Genomic DNA, 26,590 nt, shown 5'->3' with positions numbered 1-26,590 from the left:
GCTGCAAGTTTTGCCAAATGTATGAAATGTTCTTTTAAATCGAGATCGCTAAAATCTGATTTTGCCAGTTAACAGTAACAGCATTTGAATGATGTTTTATCCCTCCGGCCCATTAGTCTGATGTGATAAATGACAAAATATGACATTTTTTTTTTTTTAAACTTGCACAGGTATAATCAAAACCAAAATAATTTTTTTAACTACCAGAATTCTACAAGGTGATCAAGGTCTCAAAACTTTCTCTGAAAGAGATAATCAATGTGCCAAAATCTAAAGAAAGTAAAAAAGATGGGAAGTACCATTCATGGATTCTAGAACTGAAAAGCTTACATGTAATCCTGAGTTCAATTAAGCATAAATTTTCCCAGATTCCAATCACCCTATTATGTGATGTAATTCTTTTAAATATATATATAGTACTTACTGCAAGCAGAATCATTTGTCTGCATCAGAATTTGAACAGAACAGCACACTCAATTTTCACTGTCTACTTAGTCCAAAAGTGACATTTGCCACTCTTTTTCCTAAGAAAAGCGACCAAAGACAAGGTATGTTCATATAAAAATGGACTATAATTCCTACATCTTCACCAATAGTTTTAGGGCTCACTCAAAGCTGGTAAAACAGTTCAGTATATGCCTGCATCCATTTTGGATACTTTTAAATAGAACAGCCAGGTAGAACAGACATTGGACAAAGGCCTTGAGTACCTGTGCTAGGAATCACACTTGGCTTCTGGGATGTACCAGAAACATCCAGGAGAAGTTAAAGTAACAAACATCCCAAAAATTGGGTTTTTCTCCCCCTCATAATAGGTGGGTTTTGATACTAAAATCTGATCTCATCTACCCCCATGAAGAAGCAAAACTACTCTAAGGCACCAACAATTGTCTTTTTCCTGATATCTGCAGACAGATTATGGTTCTACCTCATCTGGAGTTACAAATGCTTCCAAGTGTAAACATGCAATGGTGATCCTATTTATCTTGAATGGGATTTATTGATAGCCAGTACCATAAGTTTAAGACTTATGCTGCAACTATTAAAGTTTTATGTAAAGTGCAAGTTTAATGCAGTTAGGATACATAATGCAGCTGTTGGAGCCAACAGAAATCTACAAGTCGAGGGGACACACCAGCAGTACTGTACATGGTACACCAATGACAGAATCCTTGGTTTTGGTTGGACTGCAGGAGACAAATCCCACTAAAACCAGTTTACATTTCTTTTTTAGAAGAAAAGATACACATTAGCTGTGGCTAGATACTTAGAGTCAAAAGGAAAATGGAGTGGCCTCCACCCAAAAACCGAAAGGACAAACTGAGTTGCTGAAGTTTTCTTAGCCCTGTAGATACTGGAAGTGAAGGAAGAAGAGGAGAGGAGAGTGTTTTCCAGCCAAGTTGGGTAAGCAGAGTTAAACACAGTAGTATGGACAATACTTGCCCATCACCAAACTCCTTTGAGGTTGAACTCATTAGCTTGGTCATCCAAACTTGTAACTGAAGTAAGGTGGATACACCTGCAGTTCAGTCAATACAAAGTAACTGCGGTAGCATCCGCCAGCTCGGAACTGCCTACACCGAACACGTATTTACACACCATCCTGGTTGGGCCCGGCAGGTCCCTTCTGACACAGCTGTAATGCTCAGCCTATGTAATCTCCTGGTAGCTTCAGCAATAGAATAAAATCTCCATTTTTTCACATTATTCTCTCCAAACTAAAATTTTCCTTCATGCTGTACTTTCTAAGTATCTTATTTTCTCTGCTGTCCTCTGTTTTCTCTCTTAAGTGTCTACATGAACCCTAAAATGCCAAATTAGATGCAGTACTTCAGTTGAGTTTTCCCCCAATTCCACTAAGAACAAAAATGGCAACTTCATTGCCTCCATGCCACATTCCTGTCAATGCAACCAGGAATTATGTTTTCCTTCCCACCACAATCATCCCCTTGTCGATTTATGTTATGTGCGATCCACCAATGACTCATAGTCTTTTGCATCTATCTTTAATGCATTTCATCTTCCTGATTTCAGACCACTTTTCAAGATCCTTTGCTTTCTAATAACTGTCATCCAAAGGGTGCAGAATTCCCTCAAGTGTAGTATCATTAAAAACAAAAGTGTAATCATTTCAACGATAAAGATTAATGAAAACATGCTACAATTGGTCCCCAGACAGTCGTTCCAGTTTAATTTATTTGATATTTACGATTTGAAATTCCTTTTGCTGTGCCTCCCATTATAGTAATTTTTCATTATATTTCTTTAGTTCACATATTAATATAATTGTTATCATCTTATTGTTCAGAAATTGCTTTGCCAAATTCCATGCTTTGGTGAAATATTCAGCCCTCCCAACTTGAATATATTCAAGGAAGTTTAATATTTTTAGTTATTCTCTACTCATTTAAGTAGTTTTTTAACATATTATTGTTAATACTGACTACACTTGAACCTTTTATGGGATGTTTGTAATCTTTAAAATTCACAAATCAAGCTTGTTTTCTCTGGGTCATCTGTTATTTAATCATCCTTCCCTTTAATAAGAAGCCTGTACTTCTTTCCCTTGTTACTTTACTTCTAGTGCATTTACTGAACCTTCTCTTCTTTTAGTATCCCAACAAAATCATTTTCCAAAAAATAAAATCTTGATTAAACCATTTCATTATTAAAAAAATTACAAGTTAAGTAATTTTCTTGATCTCAGTATACATGGCTTTTCAAGGACTTTTTTTCTCCCTTAAGATTACTCACAGCCACACACTGCATACCCGCTTCACCTGCTTGTGCAAGAGTGCACATCTGTACACAAACATTCACATAAGCATGCACTTCCCAGCACCAAAGCCTCCCAAACTTGTAATTTCAGTTGCATCAGAAACTGATGAGGGCTGAAAATGGAATATATACTGTAATTACTCTGTATTTAACAGTATTTTCCTACCTTCTTTAAACCAGCAAATCCTTCTGATTCCAGGAAGAAAAAGGCAAAGGGCATCAACACAAACAAGCATAAATTTGAAAAAAGAGAAGCAAGATTCCATAAACCTGCAACAAACAAGAAAAAGTTTACATAAGTTTCTCAGCTTTAAAAGTTAAAGATGTTTCATTTTCCTCCCTTACCTATAACAATGTAGTATACACACAAGTGCTAACAGAAGCCAGGTTTTTACGGATACATAGTTATATACAGGTCATTGATGAAAAATACCCATTTCTCTGCGTAACAACCTTCAAATAAAAATTGGATACCAACTTAAACAGCAGCAACTGTCTGAAATCTTGCAAGACAGACTGCAAACTCAGGTGGACTACTTTCCACAATATCCCACTCAAGGTTCTTTAGATAACTGTTTAAAAATTTTTCAGGACAAAAGTATTTTACTCCCATCAGTGAATCTCACAAAATTCAGTTCTGTGTACTCACTTCCTCCCATATTTTTTCCTCAAGACAAACTTAGACAAATCATGGGTTTTAACATCAGCAATACACAAATGCCATCACCACCTCCAAATTAAAGGAAGATTATCACGGTAACAGCAACAGCAGCCTTCCACAATGAGATGACAGGATCAGTGGGCAAGACAAGAGCAGTGGATGTTTTTTATCTCAACTTTAGTAAGGCTTTCAACATCATCTCCCATAACCTCCTCAGACTAATTAATGAAGTACGGGCTAGGTAAGCAGACTCTGAGGCAGACCAAAAATTGGCTGAGCTTCCAGGCTCAAAGGGTTGTGACCAGCAGTATGAAGTCAGGCTGGAAGACAGTCACCAGTGGCATACCCCAGGGGGTCTACACTGGGTTTTACATCTTCATTAATGACCTGGGTCATGGGAGAGAGTGCATCCTCAGCAAGTTTGCCAATGATACAAAATGGGGGGAGCAGTGGCCTGCCATTCAAATGAACCTCAACAGGCTGGACAAATGGGCAAAGCGCACACTGGGGACCAACCATCCCAAAAGCAGCTTTATAGAGAACGCCTTAGAGGTTCTGTCAGACATCAAGTTGAACACAAGCCAGTAACGTGCCCCTGCAACAAAGAAGGCCAACAGCATCCTGGGCTGCATTAGGAGAAGCGTTGCCAGCAGGTCGAGGGAAATGATCCTTCCTCTCTGCTCAGCACTGGTGGCCCACATCTGGAGCACGGCATCCAGTTGTGGGCTCCTCCATACAAGACAGACATGGCCACACTGGAGCGAGTCCAGCAAAGGACCACGAAGATGATTAATGGCCTAGAGCATCTGTCACACAAGCAGAGGCCATGAAAGCTGGAATCGTTTGGCCTTGAGAAGAAAGGACTTTATCAATGTATATTTATATCTGATGAGGGAGGGGGAAAGGAGAAGAGTCAGACTCTTCACAGTGGTATCCAGTGAATAGAGAAGAGGCAATGAGAACAAAATGAAAACAAAAAACCACAACTTAAATGTAAGGAAAAAAACTTTTTCAACTGTGAGTGCAGTCAAACACTGCAACAGGCTGTCCAGAGAGGCTTTGTAATCTCCATCCTTCGACACACTCAAAACCCAACTGGGCACCACCTTGAGCGGCCTTCTCTAACTGACCCTGCTTTGAGCAGGGGGGGCAGACCAGACGATTTCCAGAGGTCCCTTCCAACCTCAACCATTCTGTGATCGAGGTGAAAAATCAACAACTGACTAAAACTAGGACATCTGTAAGACACATGTGACATCTGCAGGAAGGGAAAAGGTTTAGAAAACAACCTGAAGTAATACCCTTAATGGAGATCAGTTATCTGCTCTATTAAGATTTTGTAAGCTAAACACTTTCAGAACAGCCAGTTCCTGGTGCATAAACATGAACCCATCATCATCCTACCAAAAGTTGTGCAGGATGCGGCGTTCCTTCTTTATAAAAGCAGAAGCTTAGCTACACTAGTACTAAATTGCAGGTAACAGGTCTAACTAGTGTCACATGTTCTGCATCCTGAAAACATAACTTTTATTTTGTAGTTAAGAAAAACAGGCCTAGTCCCCCACCTTCCCCAAAACACACACATTTCCACAGTTCTGCAGGACCATATTGTATCACCCGAAATCCAAAAAAGAACATCCCCCATGATAAGAAAATTTGAACTAACAGCTTTGTTTATTTCTTTCTTCTCATGTAGAGGCTTGTTCGTTTTCTTCTTTGAAATTTCCATTTTGGAAAGAACAGGCAAGGAAAGAGACATTTACTGCACGTCTGGGGAATTCGTTAGTAAGAGAAATTCCTGTATTTAGTTCCAAATGTAAAATAATTAGCAGTTATCTTCACCTACACCCCCTTAAAAAAAATGCTTTCACCATACATACTTCCTTTTTCTTTACATGAAATTAAATTTCAAAGAGAAATAAAAATGGGGTGGGAGGAGGGAGGTGGTGGGCCAAGAAATCTACTACTTCAGCAATTGATAGCACCAGGAGACCAAGAACCAAAACTTAGCCAAATAAGCTACAGAAAACAAAACAAGAAAATTCCAAGAGATGTGTGAAATATAATACTCAATTGCTAATGAAAACAGACTGCCTAAAGGTGGCCAAACTCCAGTTAACAAAGAGGGGGATTTTTCCTTTTGAATTTGCTTAGCCAGGAAGCTCCTGTTACCATTCAAGGAACATTCACACATAGCAACATCAGCAAGAATGTCATTAGCAGCCCGTACCAGAGGTACATTAACTCAAGCAGTCTGTGTACTTTTTTTTTCTTTTTTTCAGAAAATGAAGACACCAGTGTTAGAGTAGAATAGACTACATCGGGGTGGGGGTCTTATTTCAGTGGTTTTCTCTAACTGAAGACAGATAGTGCATTCAGTTACCTGATATAAAGCTGAATACCTGGTTGTCCTAATTTCAGCAGCTCTATTACATGTATATCTACAATGTGAAACAGTGCTTAGGAGCTGCATAGTATGTACAGAGCATTTTAAGGGAGGGTAGAGTGGTGCACATCTGGGGTGATTTTTAAGAAGTTAAAAATCTGAAAATTTACACAATAGCAGCTGACAGGAACCACATTTATAGAATATTAAACTACAGAGCTACAACATGCATGTAAAGTTATGAGAGGTAAGGACAGTGCTGTACTGCTGCTGACATACATATACACTTTCCTCAAAGTAAGGAACATACAGGGCCCTCTTCTTCCCCTACTGTATTTCTTATCCTAATTTGGTAGTTCAGAAATCAAATTAAAATAGACTCAGAAAAATAATTATTTTTACTACTACACTGACTGCATCATAACATTGTATGAGACAGAATTGCAGATATCAACATATATAAAAGCTTTAAGCAGTCTATTGGAATATTTTAAATTTTTTTTGCATTTGTAGCCCCATAAAACAAGTTAATAAAACATAAAAATTAAAAATCTCTCAGTCTTTGGCAAACAGCTTAGATCCTCAGCAATTTTTCATCTTTCTTATTCATGGCAGTTTCATTACGTTTTACCCCCACCTGGTGGTTGTATCAAACAACAGCACAAGTGAACATCCAGCTGTCAGAAGTATTTCTGGTTTAGTTCAACATGCATTAGGTAAGAGCGTTTATACTGGATTCAGGTATGGGCTTTCTGCCTAGTTTCAAAAGTTAGAGGCATGTATTTTCTATTTTTCTATATGTCACAACTAATGCAACAGTCTACAGTATAAAAACCCTTAACGTTACATTCAAGTACCTCAGACTATATCTGTAATTGATAAATTTAGCAAAACCAAAGTGTTTTAAAGCAATACAAGTTTTCTCATTTGATAACATTTGCAAAGCAGTAAGCAAACCGTATATGAAGGCTATGCTAGACAGAGTGTTATGGCGATAAGCACTCAAGTTCAGAAAATGTTCACGTGATAGCACTTCCAGCTCTCAAAACTTGCGCAGGTACTTCATAACTAACGTCAAAAAGGTATGCCACTACATGGAATAGGGTTTTACAGAGCAGTGCAATGCTATTGTGCAAACCTAGTGAATACCACAAGAGGGAGGCCTTCCCCAAGGTAAGGTTTTGAAATAAAGTACACCAATTTTTGTCAAGTTGCAGTAACAGAAGCCCGTGGTCAGATCCAAAAATCTCCGAATGTTTCTGAAGTCTTCACACCAGCTGTGGTAAATCTTGGTTTAGTTTGGTCACGTCTACCCCTAGCATAAGCTTTGCAATACACAGTCAAACCTGAAACACCAAGATGCTGAATTTACTTCCTTGCTAGCCATTACTATTGGACTTATGAAATATAAGTTATACTGTGCATGCATAAAGTGGTACTCCCAAAAGATTATCACATTAAAATCGAAAGAAGATGGTCACTGGAAAATTCAAAAGCCTTCCTACGTGACAGCTACTTTTTCCAGCAGATTTCTAATCAACCCAAGTTTTCTCAAGTACTGTAGCAACTCTGACAGAGTGAAAATTTCTGACTTGGTTATTATATTATTTTCACTCTGAAATATTTTATTGTCATTTTTCTGAAGTCAATTCAGACACAGAAGGAAGGATTATTTCTCATTTACTTTTTTTTTTCCATGTTCGGGAGTAAAGAATATAAATCTGAGCAGCTAAATATGTGTGAAAAATGAGTTAGCTGGGTTTTTTTCTTCCAAGTAGGAGACATACCAAATTAGCAATCCCCCATGATGTGTGACAAAACAGATCACAGAATAACTCAACTAGAAAGAAACTCTAAAGTCATGTAGTCTGATCTGCTGCTTAAAACAGCTGAACTGCAGGTGCAATCAGGTTGCTCAGGGCTTTAGCCAGCTGAGTTTTGGAAAACTTCCAGAGATATAGATCTCCCAGTCTCTCTGGACAACGTTTTCCAGTCTTCAACCACCCCCACTGTGAAGAATTGTTGCTTTATGTCCCGCAACCACTGCTTGTTGCCTCTCTCTGCATGCCCCAGAGAAGAAGCTGGCTCTATACAAACCCCTCACCAGTTGCAAATCCAGCTGTGCCCTTGGCTTTCCCAATTTCACACCAGGATATTAACCCAGGTGATATCTCTACACCCCTCCTGGGCTGTTCATCCCTATTTCTACCTTCTGTACACTTCCTTTTTGTTTCTGAGCTCAGAGTTCCCCATTAAGCCACATCAACCTCCTATTACAACTACTCATTTTCTTGCACGCTGAGGTGCACATTATGCTGCTTGAGGGTTATCCTTGAAAGTAAGAGTCTCTCCTGGCTTCCTTTGCCTTCAGGGCATTCTGCAGCAAGGTCCCACATACACATTTCCTGAAGAGGACAAAGTCTACCCTCTTAAAATCTAATGTCTTTATTCTACTGTTTTCTTTCCTCACTTTTCTCAGGTCTCAAACTACTCTGTCACCACAGTCAGGGTCATCATTGACCACCACACCTACAGTCAGCTCCTCTTTATTCAAGGGTTTAAAAAAAATTCTTTTACTGTCCAGATAACACAAAAAATACTCATCTAGTTTCAGAAAAATGACAGACAATATGCATTATTTCCTGTCTTCACCTATCCACATTTAATTTGTTGTAAAAAAATCTGGATCCGGAATTCATTAATTTGCTATCTGTGAGTATTATTAGACATTTAGCAAAAAGAGTACATTTTTCAGAGAAAAATCCTCCAAAGCCCAATTACTTACTATCCCTTCACAAGAACAGAAAAAGGACAGTATAGTTAATTTGTAAATTATTTGTTCCAGATTAAATAAATTGTTTCACATAGTGAAGGTACTATCTTCTTTCTCCATCCAAATCTACTAAAGAATGTCCTGTTTCCACCAGTTATTTCCCTTAGACACATAGAAGTGTCCAAATTATTTTCAAATATTAGTATCCGTTACACATGTCTCAGTTGTAAGCATGTTAACCAATACTGGAAAGCATGCAAAATTCACTCTGCCAGACATCAAGGCATCATCGCTGCAAGTACAAGTAATATTCTTTTCTTGCATCTCGTTTTCCTTGAAATAGTTCACTTTTATTGTGCCCCTTTACCACACCCGATACACTTCTATTCTACAATTTTCCTTGTTTACAAATAAATCAGTAACAGTTGAATTTAACTACCTAATCCCAACTGCTCATAGCAAGCAAGCTTCTCAAAACAAATTTTTTATTTTGAGAATAAATTTATATGTATCATCATAAACAGACAGGCTTATGAATCTTGTATTAACACATGAGGAAGAAGGTTGAACTGTGTGTTTTCAAGTTAGCTTCTAATAGCTCTTATTCTACATTGATATTCAAAGCAGTGAATTTGGTTTAATTCCATCAAGTCTGCATAATTTTTTTAAAAAACCCAACAGAACAGTTAAGACAGACTTTTGTGATACATCACACAGCAGCAAAAACAACTAGCCAATAACATATTAACAATTCAATTAGCATCTTAAATGAAAATGGAATTATTAGTTTGAAAATAAGAACATATCTGTGCATGTATAATGAAGACATCCGTTTTAATTACATTATGCTGAGTACTAACCATGAATTAGTGAGCCATTTAACCACTGAATATAGTAGTTTTGTGGAAAAGAAAGCAGGATCTCATTGCTGATTATTGAGAAAGGTAGAAGCAGGACTGCACCAGCTGAAACTGCTAGAGTGAAGGTGCTCAAGAACAGCCTGAAATTTAAAGAAATGTACCACTGTTACCACCAACGTGCTCTGAACAGGGGAAAAAAAAGTAGTTAGCCTACCTATTCATCAGCATCTGAAGGCAACCCATTCTTAAATTGTAAAGGGGCAGGAGAAACTGATTTCCACAATATTTCACTTCCAAAAAGCAAATTTCAAATACCAAGTAGTTTACAGAATCCAGTAAAAATAATTAGTTTTTACCAACTACCACAACTATTCTCTTGGGACTTGCACGCATTCAATTCCAATGTCATACACAGGATCAATTATTGGAGTTCATAGAATATCTTTTCGTAAGTCTCCTATTTTAGTTTTCATTTCCCACATACACACTCAGAATGAAAAAAATTTCCCTGTCTATATTCTTACTACAATTTTTAAAAGCAGAGTAGCTTTTTAATGTCTAAAAAGTGAGTATAATTATATATAGACAAATATTTTAACACCAAACTGAAAAAATAGTGCTTTTCTTTAAGAAACTAGTTATTCGAGTAACATCTCATAGCTTGGGCTTTTCTGATATCTGTAAACTCAATACAGAGAAATTGTCAGAATTATTTAAAATCTTTAAGCTTATTCTTTTCAGATCCCAAACACAATTTATATCAAATGCCATCGCGTGGCATTAAAAAAAACCTGTGTTCTTTAAAAAAAAAAAGAGACCAACAAAAACATCCTTACAGAACTAATCCAATGCTAGAAGAAAATTAGAAATAATTCTCAAAATTGCATGACAAAAAAGATAAACTTAAATAGATCATTCCTACAACAGGAATGTCAGTATGTTGCTTATAGAGATATCTTACTTTTCCTTAACAGTCTACAAATCGATTCTTCATTCACACAATACTTAACTTACAGAATAAAGTCTGGGTGACTAATTTTATTTTAAAAATATATTCTTATATGTTTTTGTTGTTGGTTTCTGAAGTATTTTTTTCTTTTATTTAAGGATGTTTAAGTATTCTAAGCCAGAACTGTGAAACCTAACACACCATAGCCTTTCAAGGTGCTACAGCAGTTTGCCATTGTTTTCTCCCCCCACTCTGACAATTATGCCATGCAAAGAAATATCGATCTGTATATGTTTGACAGTTATTGCTTTTTTGGAAAATAACATGCACACTTAAGGAACAAGAAAGCTTAGGCTGAAAGAACAAGAAGCATTTTATATTTATAACAACACTTTTAATGAAAGGCTATTACTCTGACGGAAGTGCTAATCTTGTCTTACGCTGTGTTTGCATGAACACCACAGCATTTACAATTGATATTTGTTGTATTTTAGAGCTAAATTAGAAAATAGATGCAGGGGGCATAACAGTTAACAAGATAAATTTTACTCTTTGTATGTTGAAAAATTCAGAACCAGGCTAAGACCACAGCTGCTATGAAAATCATTCGATCTAGAAGAGCCTTCACTGTTAGAAGAGCCTTTGCTGTAGTCTCAAAAGCACAGGAGAGACGCTCCTCTACTAGAGAGGGAAGAGCTTCACAGCATTTAAAAGTATTTTTCTCTCCCTAGATCTGAATTAGACTTTGTGGCAAATAAGCATTTCAAATTCATTGGAAAAAATATTATCAGACACTACTGGGACAAGCGCGCCTAAGATTTACATCATGTTTGTACATCTTTCAAGCTTGCCACAAATGCACAACTAAAAGTGAACAGCTTGCAATGTACTCAGCACTTTCCCAGGGTACAAGACAAATCAATAAAATACTCAATGAGCTCTCCTTCCAAGAGGATAACAGTACCGCCATGGAAGAGCTAAGAACTTGTAATAAGCAAGTAGTAAGTCCACTTAGTTTAGCAAATCACCTAACTGAGAGGGCAGCAACAGCTCACAGACGTTCTGTAAAACCTCAGACATATTTAAATAGGAGAGATTAATATCTATCTTTACAAAGGAACAGGAAGAGGAGAGAGAGCTGCTGGCAGACCAGCAGGCCTGGCAAGTGTTTGTCTTCCATTTGTTATTCTTTTTTAAGCTTTTTTTTTTTTTTAAAAAAAAGATGATCAAATACAGATGTCTCCTTCAGGGTGAGCTAACCTTCTTTCCAGGATCCATTGCCTCCCTTGACAGGACTTCCATCGGCTTCAGTAGGAACTTAAACACCTACCTCCCATATAAATAGCTACATTTTAGAGACCTAAACTTAGGTGCAGGTGTTTGCACTGAATTCCACCTCTTGCATGAGCTCCTCATGCAATATTCTGGCCCACTTCATGCCTACCAGGAAAACCACAGGTGAAAAAAGCCCTAGACCAAACTGCCTTGCCTCTTGTCATGCCTTTCATAATACAAGGTGCCACTTGATCAAGTCTTTTTCCACTGCCCTCTAGCAATCTATTTACTGTCACATTTAAAATGGACTGTTATTTATTTGGAAGCATACAAGATTCCTATCATAACAATATATTCAGGAAAAGTTCTGCAAAAAAGAGCTATACATACGATATCCTGTTAACGATGGCATCTTCATCCTCTTGCTCATCTGAAAATTAAATTACAGCAGGTTATATTCAATACTTAGTTGTCTTTCCTCAGGCTAAAATGTATATACACAGGAATAATTTTAATTTACAATTAAAATTTAGAATTTCTAAAACAATTTATTAGCATCAATATTTTAAGAATGTTCCTACCAAAAGTGAATACTCTCTTTTTTCTTTTTTTTTTTTTTTGCTAGTCTTAAACTCTTTTCAGTCAACATAGCCACAAAGTTATTTCACTTTATTTAGATATGCAGATCAAAACTTCCTGGCAACGTCTTCCAGAAGGCTCTACAGCAAACAAGCTTTCAGACTACAACTACCATGGTTGCTGCTAGGAACTGTCCCTTCAGGCATCTCTGAAACTACGGAGAGCAGGCAAGCTACAGGAAAGTCTTAGGGTCCCTACTAACTACTACTATAAATCCCTAAATAGATGTTTCATTTTCAGTGTTAATGTATTTTTAAAACAAGAAAGCATACCCAGAACAGTAGTAATGACCACGCAGTTGGTTCCCCTTACTCATCCCTCCCCCCTGCTCCTGGGGATTTGGGGGAAAGGGAGAAGGAGAGTTGTTGTTGTTCTTGTTTGGTTTGGATTTAAGATATCATGGTTTCCCTTCTGGAATGTCACGTTTTAGACCATTTTTGTTCACTTATTCCTCAATTAATATTCTAACTTTTTGAAATATTATCAACATTTAACTCAGAGGTCAATCACTAATATATCCTTCATTTATTCTTTATATCCTTCTCTACACACATCTGTACACAAATGTATGCATTTCTGCATTTGAAATAATTTTAGAGTCAGCTTTCTTCTTTTAAGTGTCCCAGGTTTTCCATGAGAGGTAACTCAATTTTATTTTAAAATCTAAGAATAAATAAAGCCAGGTGTTTCAAGTTCTTAAGAGCCATGCACACACTTGAAATAAACATGTAGCCACTAACATCATGCTATTTTGAAATTCTTCTGTGAAAGTACATTGGGTTATTGTTTCTGGGTTTTTCATGGGAATCTCATGGTGTTTTGAGAGACTAAGCCAAGGTCTCTTATGAATCATTTTGGCTGAAGAGCTTGTTGTAGAAACAGCAAACAATTTGTCCTGAAAGAATTCCAGAAGTGCAAACTCTTCAAATGTGTCTCATCAGGAAGATCCTAGCAGGCTACAAAGTTAGCCTAACAAAATGCTCACAAAACTTTCATAAAGTCAGGACAGCTGCAGAGCAGTTCCTCTCACTAGCTGATGAGATCAACTGCCAAAAAGGTAATAGAAGTGTCTTTACATCCAATAGTATTTGCCAAACCAATTCCCCCTCCCTGTTCTTCCCTATCTCCAAATGGTAGCAGCTTTGTAGTATCCAAAATACATATCAGGATCAGGAGATAATATCTGTCTTACTCACTTGTTTAACTATTTTCTATGTTTAAAGAGGTGCACTTTTTTTTTTTTTAAAGGTATTAAATTTCTTGAAGAGTTTACTTTTATAAACATGAGTCCATCTATGAAAGCAGCTCTAGCATAACACAGGTCACTACAGCTCAATAAACAGTTCCCATCAAAGTTCAAAGTGCCAAAATCATCATGCATAAGAATGCTTCCCCAGCGTGACTGACTGAGTATTACCGAGCACCAAGGTCCCACATAAGCTGTCAAGAGTCAAAGATTCTGCCATTTTATACTGATTTTCATGCTATTTGTCTTTAGAAGAAATATAGAAGAAAATGACAGGGGTCCCTACAGATTAGTTTCAGACAGACAATGTTTCTAAAGGAAAAAAATACTGGATTATCTCAAGGAATAAAACTTCAGTGCTAGCGTCATAAGGAACAGGTTAAGAACACTGAAATAACTGTACCTGAGCAAAGCAGGCTTTTTAGAAGAAATCTGCTACTTCCCTTCTGTATTACTGGCAACCTTTTCACTTTACCAGCTAAAGCTTTAAACTTGATTTTGGTGCTAGAACACAGCCTGAAGATACTTATTCTGGAAAAGCTGACATGAAAGGAGAACAACAGGATCTAAAGGCAAGGGAGGCAGAAGTGTCTACTTGAAACTCTCCCCCTTCTTCCCTCTCAAAACTGTTAAAATTTAGTCTGCCATGGAGCCACAACAGAACAACTGATTGTGGCCATCCACACCACCTCCATAACAGCCACCCATTCTCACTCAGAGTGCCAACTACAGCACCCACTGATCCTTTTCTGAGATGCTTCAGTGCACTCCCTCCCTTAGTTAGGGATATCAGAAGGCATGCTGAGGTGTCTGAGAAGTGCCAGCAGGCACAAGAGAGGTGATGGAAACTCGTGGCTCAGTGACAAAGGGAGCAGATAGAGGGCAAACCAGCAGCATATGCAACCAGATCAGTCCAGGCTGCCATAGACCAGCAGCCTGGGAAACACTTTTGGTCAGAGATCTAGTTCTTCCGCTTTCCTTGTGGAGGCGGAGAGAAAAAGAATCACTTATTCACTTGAAAAACAAAATTATTTTTGAATATATTAAAAAGTCTATGCTTACCTGCTTTCCTTTTGTATCTTGTGATTATGAAGTAGGAAACTATGTAGAGAACAGCAAATAGGAGAAAACAGATCTGGAAAAAAAAATTGCATTATTTAGGTTGTGAAGAAATGCCTGGATTATAATAAAAACAGGAAATCCAGTATCAACAACTTCAAATTTAATTCAGATCAACAAAAGTGCATTCTATGTAAATGTCAACACTTATGTTTTATATCTTATTAATAGAAAGTTAAACCAATAAGAACAGTTTAGAGTAACAGGCATTGGATCAATTATACGCCCAGCAAGTTTTACTCTAAAATTAAGAAAAAAGCCTTATTTACAGTGTGATTTTTTGTTTGGAGGAGGGGGGGTGGGGTGGGGTGGGTTGTTTTTTAGAGTTTGAATCCACTTGAGTTGTAGAAGTTATCACGCTTTGTATCCCCTTCACATGTAACGTAAGGGTAATCATATTTTATACGATGGGCTCTTGAAGATCCATTTTGGAGTAAGCCATCAACTTTTGTGGAAAGAAGAAAGCAGTTATGTTTACTATTTCCATCGTGTTTTCAACCAAACAAATTCCAGGCAACACTACACACAAAAGAGACACTCATCTGCCTACAATGGATGTCCAAGTATAAGCTAGTCAAACATTTCCTTTACAGTCAGAAGCCAAGGGCACAATTTCCCTCCTCATAAAATAGGTACCTTATTTAGGTCAGCTGTACCTTGAGCCCAGTGTGACTTGCATCAAGTTGTTTCTAAGATTTAGCACTAGAATTTCAGTACAATAAGGTAATACCAAAACATCTACAAATATATTGGAAATCTTGGAGGAAAGGAATCGAACAGCAAGACAGTTTTAACCCTCCAAGCCTTTGTGGGAAACAAAAAGAAAAAAAAAACATTTTATTTGCTCCTGAATGAGGCATCAGTGGCTAACACTGCTTCCTTAATCTTGTTTGTTGATACCTATTAAAAACATGAGTCAGTCAGAAACAAAACAAGAACGAAGCATGCCATTCTGTGATGCTGTGGCCCTTAGCCTTCACTAGTACCTGAGCAGTCATAGTGAACAGTGGTGTATACCAACACAGTGCATTTTGCTTTTTATTACCTTGCAGGAAACAGATTACCTACACACCACAGGCTGAGAAGCTACTTGACATAGTCCAAACTGTTAAGATTCTTTTGCTTGTGCACAACACTTGTAGCCACCAAATAAGTCTTAAGACACAGCAGTTAACCAACTGAATCAGGCAAAACTGTTTTAGCAGTTTTTACTATTAATTGAGTTTGCTTTATAGGTGTTTTGTTTGGGTAATTGGCCCTGCCTGGATCTGCAATTCATAATATTGGCACCCTAAATGTGTCCTACTTCAGTCTGAGCTTTCATCTCCTTTGTGATCTGAAATTGAAAAATTACTTCACTGGGCAACAGCTGAACTATTTCTTTAATCAGTCATTTAAAGATTTGTTGCCTTTAAGAACTTACTGTCTCAAAAAAAAATCAGGAGCAGAAAAGCTACCCTAAGAGAAAGGAAAAAGCGAAAGCGAGGGTAGTGATGATATCCCTTAAAAATTTACATCTAAATAAGCCTATTACCTCCAAATCAGCAGAATCAGAGGGGGAAAGAATGTATCGCTCAATCAGGAAAGACAGACTTTTTAAGAAATACATATAAAAATAAACTGGGAGAGTTATTTCTCTCGTGTAGTCAGACATTTTAGACAAAAAAACCCCAAAGCATAGCCAAGTGTCTGAGCATGACATGTGAGTGCCTGCAATTGCCCTACAGATGTCCCCCAGAAGTATTACGGTGCCACTCTGACAGCGGCAACTGAGCTCATTCCCCGCGCAGGCAACACACAGCACTGATACCTGAAATACAGATGCTGGAAGTCAGATTTCATAACTAGATCTCTGAATTCAAATATTCAATCTGAATAGAGTGCACCGCTCCAACTTTCCAGAGGATGCTTCAAAGAAGAAAGGGTTTTGATAAAGAATTTAATTCTTTAAACAAAGAATTCTATTAATAAATAATTTTATTAAGATTTAATAAAAAAAGCTAGTATATTTTTGAATCAGGAAGAACAAAAGAAACTGAGAACAGCCTTGGGTTTTCAGAGTACTCTGACACAGCTTGTCCTGTCAGTATCGGAAAATGCAATGCCAGTGCTGAAAGAAGAGTCCTTCTCTAGGTTTCCAGTTCCTCTGAAAACTAGACCAAGGCTACAGATAGAGACATCTAATTTTAGGCATCCACTTTTGATAATTAGGTATCACATATGCAGGGTCAGTAAAATTCTTTAAAAATCTATCAGACCCAAATAACACTGCTCCTGTATAAAATAAAGATATAGTTAAGCTCATTTTTTGTTTAATTCTATTTAAAACAAGAATAAAAGTTACAGCAATCTTGTTTGTATCTTCAAATAAAATAGATTACCTTTATTCTATCTGTGATAGTGGGTCTGTACTTATAAGGTACCACTGAGATAACTGAGGTATTTTGAGGGCACAGCAGGAAAAAGCTGTCCAGTAACATGAACTGCCAAATGCTGTATTTCCAGTTTTAGATGACAGCTACTTTGCAACTCAGCAATAAGGTGTAACTATGTATCTCAGTGTAATTATCCCTCTACTTCTGTCAGAATTGAGAACAATTTTGTAAGTATTTGATAAAGTTATTACTGAAAATACACATAATTTTAAAATTATCACCAAGAAAATATTTGAGTAAGTTATCATCAGTGAAAGCTTTAGGATCTTAGCAAAAGAGCATAAGTTAAAAGTTCTTCATACTGACCAAAACAAGTCAATATGCAAACTCAGAAATATTACTTCAATATCAATTTATACTTAGTGAAACCTATGATCCTGAAATGTTTCTAACCATGCATTCTGAACAGCTTTCTAAAGGGAGTAGAAAAGCCAGCATCCTAACTATTTTTAGAGTGGAACTCAGTTAAGTTGGGGAAAAGGAATGTGATGCCTATGATAGCCAAAGAATAGACTCCACTGTCCTGTCACACTGCAATCCTGTGTACTTACTCCTCATACTGCACTTTGTTTCAGGATATTTTTGTACTGAAAAAAAAAATACAGCCCTTGTCTGTACTTGTTCTAGCTTCAGTTCATATTTCTCAGTTATAAATGACTGGGCTTGTATGCAGTACTCCAGGTAAGGTCTTATGGCTACATATAACAGCACTAAGCCTTCCTTTCCGTACTGAAAATATTTCAACACATTCACCTGAGAATCACGCTAGCAACTTAGCATTATCCTCCAATCACTGAATCCATCCACGCTGTCCTCCCCAATTGCTTCCAGCAGAGCAGCTCCCAAGTTACAGTAGAAACTTGTTTTTAGGGTTCAAGTTCATCACCATGTTTGGGGTTTTTTTTTCCTTTTAAAAACCACACCTTAATTTCATACTACATTATCATCCAAGGGTCATTAAGTCCTTTCTGCACCATGTTCTAACCCTCCTTTGTATTGACTACATCTCCTAAAGAATTGGTTTTGTGCTAACAGCAGAATGTTTTACTTAATCTTCATCTAAGTTGAGCAAGATTGCTCTTAATACTCATACCTGAGGAAACTGAATAGTAGCTTTTTTCCCCCCAAACGCAACACCTATTGTCACGTACTCTACAGTCAGTTTCTTATTCATTTAAAGCTCTTCTACTAAGGTGCACTGACCCCAGTTTAAGAAATACCTTTCAGTGCATTTCCTGGATATAGTCCTTGGCATATGCAAAAGAAACACTCTACCAATAGTCATGTGGCTTCAGAAAATACAGTTCTTAACAACTCCTAAGGTTTTTTTAAGAAAGTCAAATTAGAAGAGGGCAAATTCACATATACGTATGTTCATAGTACTCTAAATCTGTTAACTTTCATTTCTAATCACTTATTAAAATCATACTGCAAGCCACGTTTTCAACCAAAAAGCAGTGTTTTATGCCATCACCCATCTCTACAATAAGAGCTGACAAAAGTTAAGGATGCTGCAAATGCAGCAAATCTAGGACAAGCTATAGTCCTCATAACCTTAAGTTCTCCGCAAGGAGTTTTTCACTGGAGCTCAAATGAAGCTCTTCCAGGTTTGACTTGAGGAGCCAGTGAACACACCGTGCAGAGAATGTACACAACTGCAACGAATAAGGACTTCTGACATTCCCCGATAGCGTTCACTTAAAAAAACCAACAAATAATAACTTCCAATTTCAAAATTTATTTCCTTAAATTCATTCCAACTTTACAGAGGGGTAAAGTAGTTGTGGATCTGTTGCCATAGTTAGACTGCTCCTGGGAAACCACTTTAAATCCAGCTATGGTACCTTCTCACATTATAGGGGAAATACACTTAGTCCGTGTTTGACCAGCTGCGTGAAAATATAAAGGAAATAAAAAGGAGTCTGAGAATTTTATATGGTTATAGCCAAACAGTCAAGCAAAACAATTCTTAATTTTGTAATGTCTTTTTTGTGTTTCCCCCTCCACACCACTCAGTAACTGAAAACAAAACGCATGGATTCTATGCTACACCTAGGGGCTCCCTTTTAACAAGTGGCACATTAAGAAGTCTTCAGTCCTCGAGCATGTAATTCTCTTTGCATGGACTAAATACAGCCTCTGGCAGGACAAGCAAAAGAAACCTGTCTTCCCCTGTAGTTCTTAATCTTCATGTGGGAAAGGAAGTGCTTTATGTTCCTGCTTAGACTACACACTAGACATGCCAAGAGAGGCTACTTCTGGAGATGCGCTGCACTACATTCTTAGGTATCTTGTATCCAACTCTGTGGAAGAGTCATACTTTTGGATCTGTCATCCAAAGTCATCCAAATATGATCCAAGTCATACTTTTGGATCTGTACCAGACAGCTCTCAGCTCCTGTGAGAATGGAGCTGGAGATAAACTGCGTGTATTTCAGTTCGTAACTATGTGCATCTAAGGGGCTGGCACTGAAGAGTCCAGCATTAAACACAAGCAATAAAGGTCTGAACTAACTCAAATTCCATTGTACTTATCCCATTGATAGTTACTAAAGATCAGCTGACACTATTTTGTCCATGTGGATGATCTTTAAAAATTTGGCACTGAAATTCATGCCTCAGATTGGTAAAGCATCATCTTCTGTTGCAAGTGCTAGAGCTATACTTTCATGCTAAGAAAGAATATGCTCAAAATGCAAAAGATTCTCTCTTTATCCTGATGCACAAGATACAACCATCATTCACACTGTAATTCGTGTGTGTGTGTGTGCACTAAAAGCTGCATTTTTGTGTACAGAAAGATCAACACTTCTATTTATATAGCGCAATATTCTTCCTAACTGTTGTGCGGGAATTATAGCTGTAGTTTATACTAGGAAAAAAGCATACAGCTGCATTGTCCAATAACTGTTCAATACCTGTCAATCAGTGTGCCCTGGCAGCAAACATTCCCAAGAGCATCCTGGGCTATATTACCAAAAGCAAAGCCAATAATCATGGGAAGTAATTATCTCTCTCCAGTCAGCATTCCTCAGGTCACACATAGCTGCTGTGTCCAGTTTTGAGCCTCCAGTATAGGAAAGACATTGGTTATTGCAGCAGGGAAGATCATCAAGATGGTCAGCAGGCTGGAACACTTGCCTGGTGCAGACAGGCTGAAGGACCTCAGCTTGTTCAGCCTGAGGACGACAAGGCTTCAGGAGGACCTGATAGCAGCTTGCCAGTACCTATGAGGAGGTCGTTAAGAAGGCAGAACTGGGCTCTTGACAGTGGTGCACAGTGGGAGGATGAAACTGGAGGTAAGGAGAAATGCCTTCCTTGAGGAGAGCCAAGCAGTGGAACCAGTTGCCCAGCAAGGTTGTACAATCTCCATCCCTGGAGGTTTTCAAGCCCTAAGTAACCTAGTCTGATCTCATAGCTGACCCTGCTTTGACCAGGAGGCTGGGGTCCAGTCAGCCTTCTTTTCTACTATCCTGAATAAGTTAGCACCATTAGAAACTCTGTCACCTCATAATTCATACCCTTCTCCAGGTTATTTATGAATGTGTTTAAAAGTACTAGTGTAAGCACAGGCCCCTGTAGGACTACATCGTGGATGTCCTCCCACTATGAAAAAGCTGGGCATCTTAGAGAACGACATCTTTTAGCAGCAAGGAACCACCACAGAACTCCTTTGCAGAAAGAAGTCACAGACCTTAGTAATGTTCTTTGACATAACAACACCCTTCCAAGCATGAAACACAGGTTCAAGATTTCCACTTGAAAAGCATCAAAGCGGACAAGCAATCATTTCCTCCCACTTGACCGCATACTAGCATTTAGTAAACCTGGAGGAGAAAACAGACAAGAAGTGAACAGCACTGTACTATGCTACATATGAAATGAAAGATCAAGAAGCGCCAAAAAACTAAGGAATAAGGGAAGGAAGGAAATAGCTTTAAAATAAAGTAGTGGCTATGTCAGTATTAAAGCAAAAAAGTTACTGCTATTACATCCACCAGCATTTCTATGCAAAGGATAAGCAAAAAAGAGCTACAGACATAATGAAGAATATAACAAAGAATAATCTCCACTTCTTGCTGTTACTTTACAGAACACGTCCTTTTCCCTAAATAGAAAAAACAGCACAGAGAAAAGAGAAGGCAGAAGTCACCCTGGGTAACATCACCCTGTAGAATACATCTAAGAACATGTTTAAGAGTTGAAAACGGAACTGTCAGTGTTTTGCTTGACTGTAATTACTACCTACAGAAAAGTAGTAGTGTTTCTGGGTTTTAATTTCTATGATATGAAACAACTAAACATAGCATCATACACCCATCTCTTACTGCTCTCATGCTATTAAAGTATTTTAAATGTGCATTAAAATGCCACACGGCAACTAAAAAGCTTCCTCCTACTGTCCCACTTGGCAACTACTTTTGTTGACTCGTGGAAAGGATGGCAGGAATAAACAGCAAGAAAATACAGGTGAAGACAAGCGGTTCTCCTCGGTCTATTTCTAGTAACTCCATTATCCCATTGATGTCTAAAAAGCAAACAAGGTGTTCCACCTGTTTTGGATGTGTCAACAGGGAGTTACTTATAACAAACTACGTACACTAAAGAAAACTAAAATTTTTAGCTCTGCTCTGAGTTTTGACCTTGGCATTCATAATATCATCTGCTTTGGACATCTCATTTTTCTCAAAACGAGGTATTAAGTATTTATTCTTAAAAACGCTGCGCTCTGTGGTTAGATTAAGTTCACTCTAACCCAGCCAGCCTTTTACACTTAGCATGACACACCAATTTCAAGCTTATGAGAAGATGTCAAATACATCTTATGACTACAGATTAATTTTACTCATTAACACAGCCCTCCACACCTACGATTTCCCTCACATGTATGATCTCCTCTCATGACTCCTCCCTGGCTTAAGACATGTGGCAAGAGGTTGACCCGCTTTTTTTTGTTGGTTCCCAAGTCATGAAGAAATCGCAAGTGTTTCAGAGGCTGGGTGCCTAGACTTGCTCATCTAGGAAAAAAATCCAGGATCTAACAGAAAGTACAAAAAAATCCAAAAACATATTCCGTGCGCTAGAAATAGTACTCAGCTGAAGATAAAAAAAATGCAGCATCTACAGCCCTTCAGAAGGTAGCTTCCATATGTCATCCACTTAAAACTACCTTCACATTAACTTCACCAGCAGCAGAGCCCCACTGAAGGGGTTTCCTTAATTCCAATGAAGGAATTCAAATCAATGTATGAATTTGTTAGCTTTTGCATTCCCTTTTATATACTTAATGGGAATATATTTGTTTTTCCCTTTACCCAGCAACATAAATATTTGATGACACCTCCACAACCCTTAGTAATAGGTCCAAGATAGCTTTGTTCAGGGTACTGTATTCTATACCTAGTGATACATTCAAAACCCCTCAAAAAATGACTGCAAGTCATTTTTCTTTGACCTGTATGGGCTACAGCAATGCCATTAAAATTGGATTCATGAATATTTTTCAGCATTAGTGCAAGATTTAAAAACACCTTCTAGAATTAACAACAATAGCACCAACCTAGATCATGCTAACATTCTGCCACTGAATGAAGGTATTATTCAACCTTTTACAGCCAGGCTATAATAATCGGTTATATTAAAACTTCACAGAGTCATTCCATTAAAAATTCTTTTCTGAAAAAATAACCTCAAAAGTCTCATTAATACAAACCTGGTAAACAATTTGTGTCAAGACAGCTTCTTCGGCTAATATTAATTTCCAGGGCAAGATTCATAACTATCTTAGAAGACAGAGCTAATGAATTTTCTCCTCCTAACTCATAAAAACTCTCTTCCTTGTCTTCTCACACACACTATAGAATTTTTAAGTAGCACTTTTTTTTTCCACTCCCACTCCCAAACAAAAACATAAACTGCAATACTTGCATGTTTTCATAATTCTCACCAATTACGCAGACTCTACTGGACCTAAGTTATCACAGTCTTAAACTCAGGAAGTATTTTAGACACACTGCTATTGTCAAATTCAACACAATCTCATGAGCATCAATTCTTCCCATCAGCTAAATATGTTAAAAATAGAAAGTACAGTTAGGTAACGGAAAAAAATGGGATACTCAAAGCATAAACAGGCACTTAAAATCAACAGTAAAACTGAAGCACCACGTTTCGATTGCAATCGTGGAGCCTAGCACTGGAAGGCACACCACCATAAGACAAGAAGGTAAAGGGCAGGAGGGGTGGAAGTCATGCACATACACTGCTTCTATGCTTTGTATATTAAACTCAGCTACACACAGACTTCAATGCCATCTATACACACACTACCTGCTGTGGAGAGGACACTTGATATGGAACTAAAGGAACTGAAACAAAGTTTTGTAGAATAATATTTTCCAGTTAATCAAAATTTTCAAAGCCAAATTATTATCAACGCGCTCAAATATTGAAACACTACAAAGCACTGGGGTCTTTCTTGGAACCATGTTGATGGTAGTTAGAAACCACTTTTAATATATACAGTTAATCAAGAAACTAGAAATTTCTGTGTAGGAAGAAGCTCGGCAACACTACAATACATATTCAACACCAAGCTGATGAAACGTCAACGTGGGTTTTGTTACCATCTTCATGAGAGTAAACTGGGCCCCAAAGAGCAACAGACCAAAGCTGCTCAAAGTATGAAGCAATTTCACTTGTCATGTGAATGACTAAGAAGGGGATTCCAACAGTAACTTATTCCAGATCATCTCTACCTAGCTGCATGCTTACCTTTTAGGGTGATGCAACCACCAAGGCTGTTAATTATTATATGTATATAAACATAAACTACAATCATGACTTTCAAAGTCTCTCCTGTTCCTGTGTTATAAATTATGTAAATTCTTGCACATTAATGTTATCAAGAAGTCAGCATCCCTAGTCATTTGACAGAAGTACGTGTTTACAGGAAAGCTTCAGTGGTTTTCAAGGTAAGGGGGAGGGCACGGAGAGAGTATCGCAGAAGTTAAGACTTTCTCAACAAGACTTATCACTGCCCTCCTAAATGAGGAGAAATACCAAATAAAATAGGGGAGGGTGAAAGACAGGAAAGAAGAAAGCACTGCAGTTTAAAAAAAAAAAAATCACTTACATAACCTTCAAATAAAAGCAGTAAGCTTTTATATTGAATGAAATGTTTTCTTTAGCTAGTCTTCCTTAACCCAAATTCCCATCTATGTCACCAGAACTGAACTCTCACTTTCTTATCATAACTTCACTGGCAACATGCTTCAGATTTTCCCTCCGCTCTGACATTACCACCGTCTCCTCTGCTGCCCTGCTCTCCGCTTCACCCACCCCTCAACATCTCTGAAAATACTTCTTTCCAGAGGGTCTTGGGCTTATAAATTCAATCACACTCAGCATACCTACCTCGCAGCAAAGATTGAGACGTTCATTACAACCCTACAATCTCCCGGTTACATCCTGCCATCTTATCCAGTCCCTCTACTACATGACCAGCTATCCAAACAAAACCCAAGACGGATATGCTTGTCTGTTGTCTTGTAATCAATAACTGGTTTTGTTTGCTGTCAGTTCTTTCACTTTTCATTACATTTTCTCAATTTAATAATTTACACCTTAATTCAAACTTTCTTAAACAGGTGTCTGTACCTTCCATGAAGTGTGTCACCTTTTTGGTCAATTGCTACCACAAATAAACATACCAGTATTCAAAAGGGATTATTTTGAACTGTAACTAATAGCAACTTTTTACACTTCAGCCTTTCATGCTTATTTTATGTACGCAGAAAAAGTGGAACTTGCCAAAATTTGTTCCTGCTTTGGGAGTAAGCATCTCTCTAGCCACTCGTCTACGCCAAGTATTTGGAAATGCCTATTGATTCCAGATGGATCCACCAGTGCTGATCCTCAGGACCAGCAACCAGAATATGACTCATCACTTCTTAAAAGTTCAGTACAGCACCAATGTTTACAAGTAAAGGTATACTTTTAAGATGACAGAATGATGCCAATGTTTTATATATGTAATTACGTTAAATGTGCACCAATCTTTCGGCCTTATATCTCATGCCACTACCACAAATACTCCTTTATTCAGTTACAATGCTTTTCCAAAGCATTAAAAAAAAGAAGCAATACTGAAAAATGTAGGCAAAGTTACTTTTGAGATACAAGAAGTCATTTAAGATATAAATCACTCCTCAAATTTTCAGAGCATGGATTAAAAAAAAAATTGAAAGGCATCAATTTTATTGAATAAGAGATAAAACTGGCATAAACTTTCAAACAAAAATGTTTCAGGATTTGTAATAAGTTTGTTCTTAAAAAAATCACCTGTGCTTCTAGTCAGCATTTTCTTCCTGGCCCATTACCAGAATATCATCACTTCCAGCATAAGAAATGGTCTGTGCAGATTACAGTTTTTGTTGGGGGCATAAATTTAAGGAAGCAGACCTGGGCAGGAACAAGAGCACACTACCAACAGGAGTACCGTGCTCAAATCGGCTTTCTCATTTTACAGCCATAGGGCACAAATACCAGCAGTAACCAAACTGCACTAGTTCATATAGAAGAATCCTGAACACATCTCTACCCCAAAATAGGACGAGAGGACAAAACGTACAAAAAGAAACTAGAGAAGAAAACAAAGACAGTGGTGTTAGTGTCAAGTTGCAGACAAAAATCAAAGATGTGACACAGTTGCAACTACCTAAAAAGGCCTTCCTAAACTGCTGGAAGTCATTTTTTAGCTTCAGATTTACACACACACACTAAATAACCATCATATCACCTATAACAAAAAAACCTTTAATATAGCTGAGGCAAAAATAAATTTAAAAGTGGTATGGTTAAAAAAAAAAAAGCCTTGTAGAGGGAATTGCATTAAGAAGTAGAGAAACTACGTTTCTCTGAATATGTAGCATCTGAAGCCTACACCCCTGAAAGCATTTAGTCCTTCAAATGGAAGCATCTGACATTAATCATAAAACTACATATTACACCAATTTCAATGTCTGCCTGGACTTGCACAAAACAATTAGAGTTATAATAGCACTTTTATATTTGAACTTGTTCTGCCAGGACTGATTTTTTTCATGACATATTTAATATAATTAAGTCATTTCCAAATATAGTATGTTTGTTCTTAAGCTTTCTAACTAATAATTCTATGGCCGCCAAATTGTTCTCTTCTGCAGGTTTCCCCACACCACAAATGCAAGCATAGTGTGTTTATTTTGCCAAGGAAACCTCATAACCAAGTGTATGTGTCTATTTTTACAAACTCAAAATCCTACATTTTGTAAATGGAAAAATAACATCCAAAAGTAGATCTAAACTCTAAAAATACAAACTAATATTGCAGAATAGAAGACTCAAACTGGAAAAAAGAAGTGCGAGAATATTCTACAAAGTAAACCCAGGGGAACGCAAAGAGATTGAACCACTGCACTTACTTGAT

At 37.6% G+C, this 26,590-nt stretch overlaps 1 protein-coding gene across 1 annotated transcript in view; it reads right to left on the bottom strand.

Moving 5' to 3' along the window:
- The window catches only part of LMBR1 (limb development membrane protein 1), a 55,984-nt gene extending 40,300 nt beyond the window's left edge, over nt 1-15,684 (bottom strand). The window contains exons 1-5 of the mRNA XM_009322500.1: nt 15,673-15,684; nt 14,630-14,702; nt 12,073-12,112; nt 9,459-9,598; nt 2,945-3,048 (exon numbers count right to left, since the gene is read on the bottom strand). Coding sequence (XP_009320775.1) covers nt 2,945-3,048; nt 9,459-9,598; nt 12,073-12,112; nt 14,630-14,702; nt 15,673-15,684 — 369 coding nt within the window. The remainder of the gene's footprint in view (nt 1-2,944; nt 3,049-9,458; nt 9,599-12,072; nt 12,113-14,629; nt 14,703-15,672) is intronic.
- Between the last annotated feature and the right edge of the window lie 10,906 nt (nt 15,685-26,590).

This window comes from Pygoscelis adeliae, unplaced genomic scaffold (genome assembly GCF_000699105.1).
Source record: "Pygoscelis adeliae isolate BGI_AS28 unplaced genomic scaffold, ASM69910v1 Scaffold123, whole genome shotgun sequence".
NCBI lineage: Eukaryota > Metazoa > Chordata > Aves > Sphenisciformes > Spheniscidae > Pygoscelis > Pygoscelis adeliae.
This window is presented reverse-complemented; position numbering and strand designations above follow the sequence as displayed.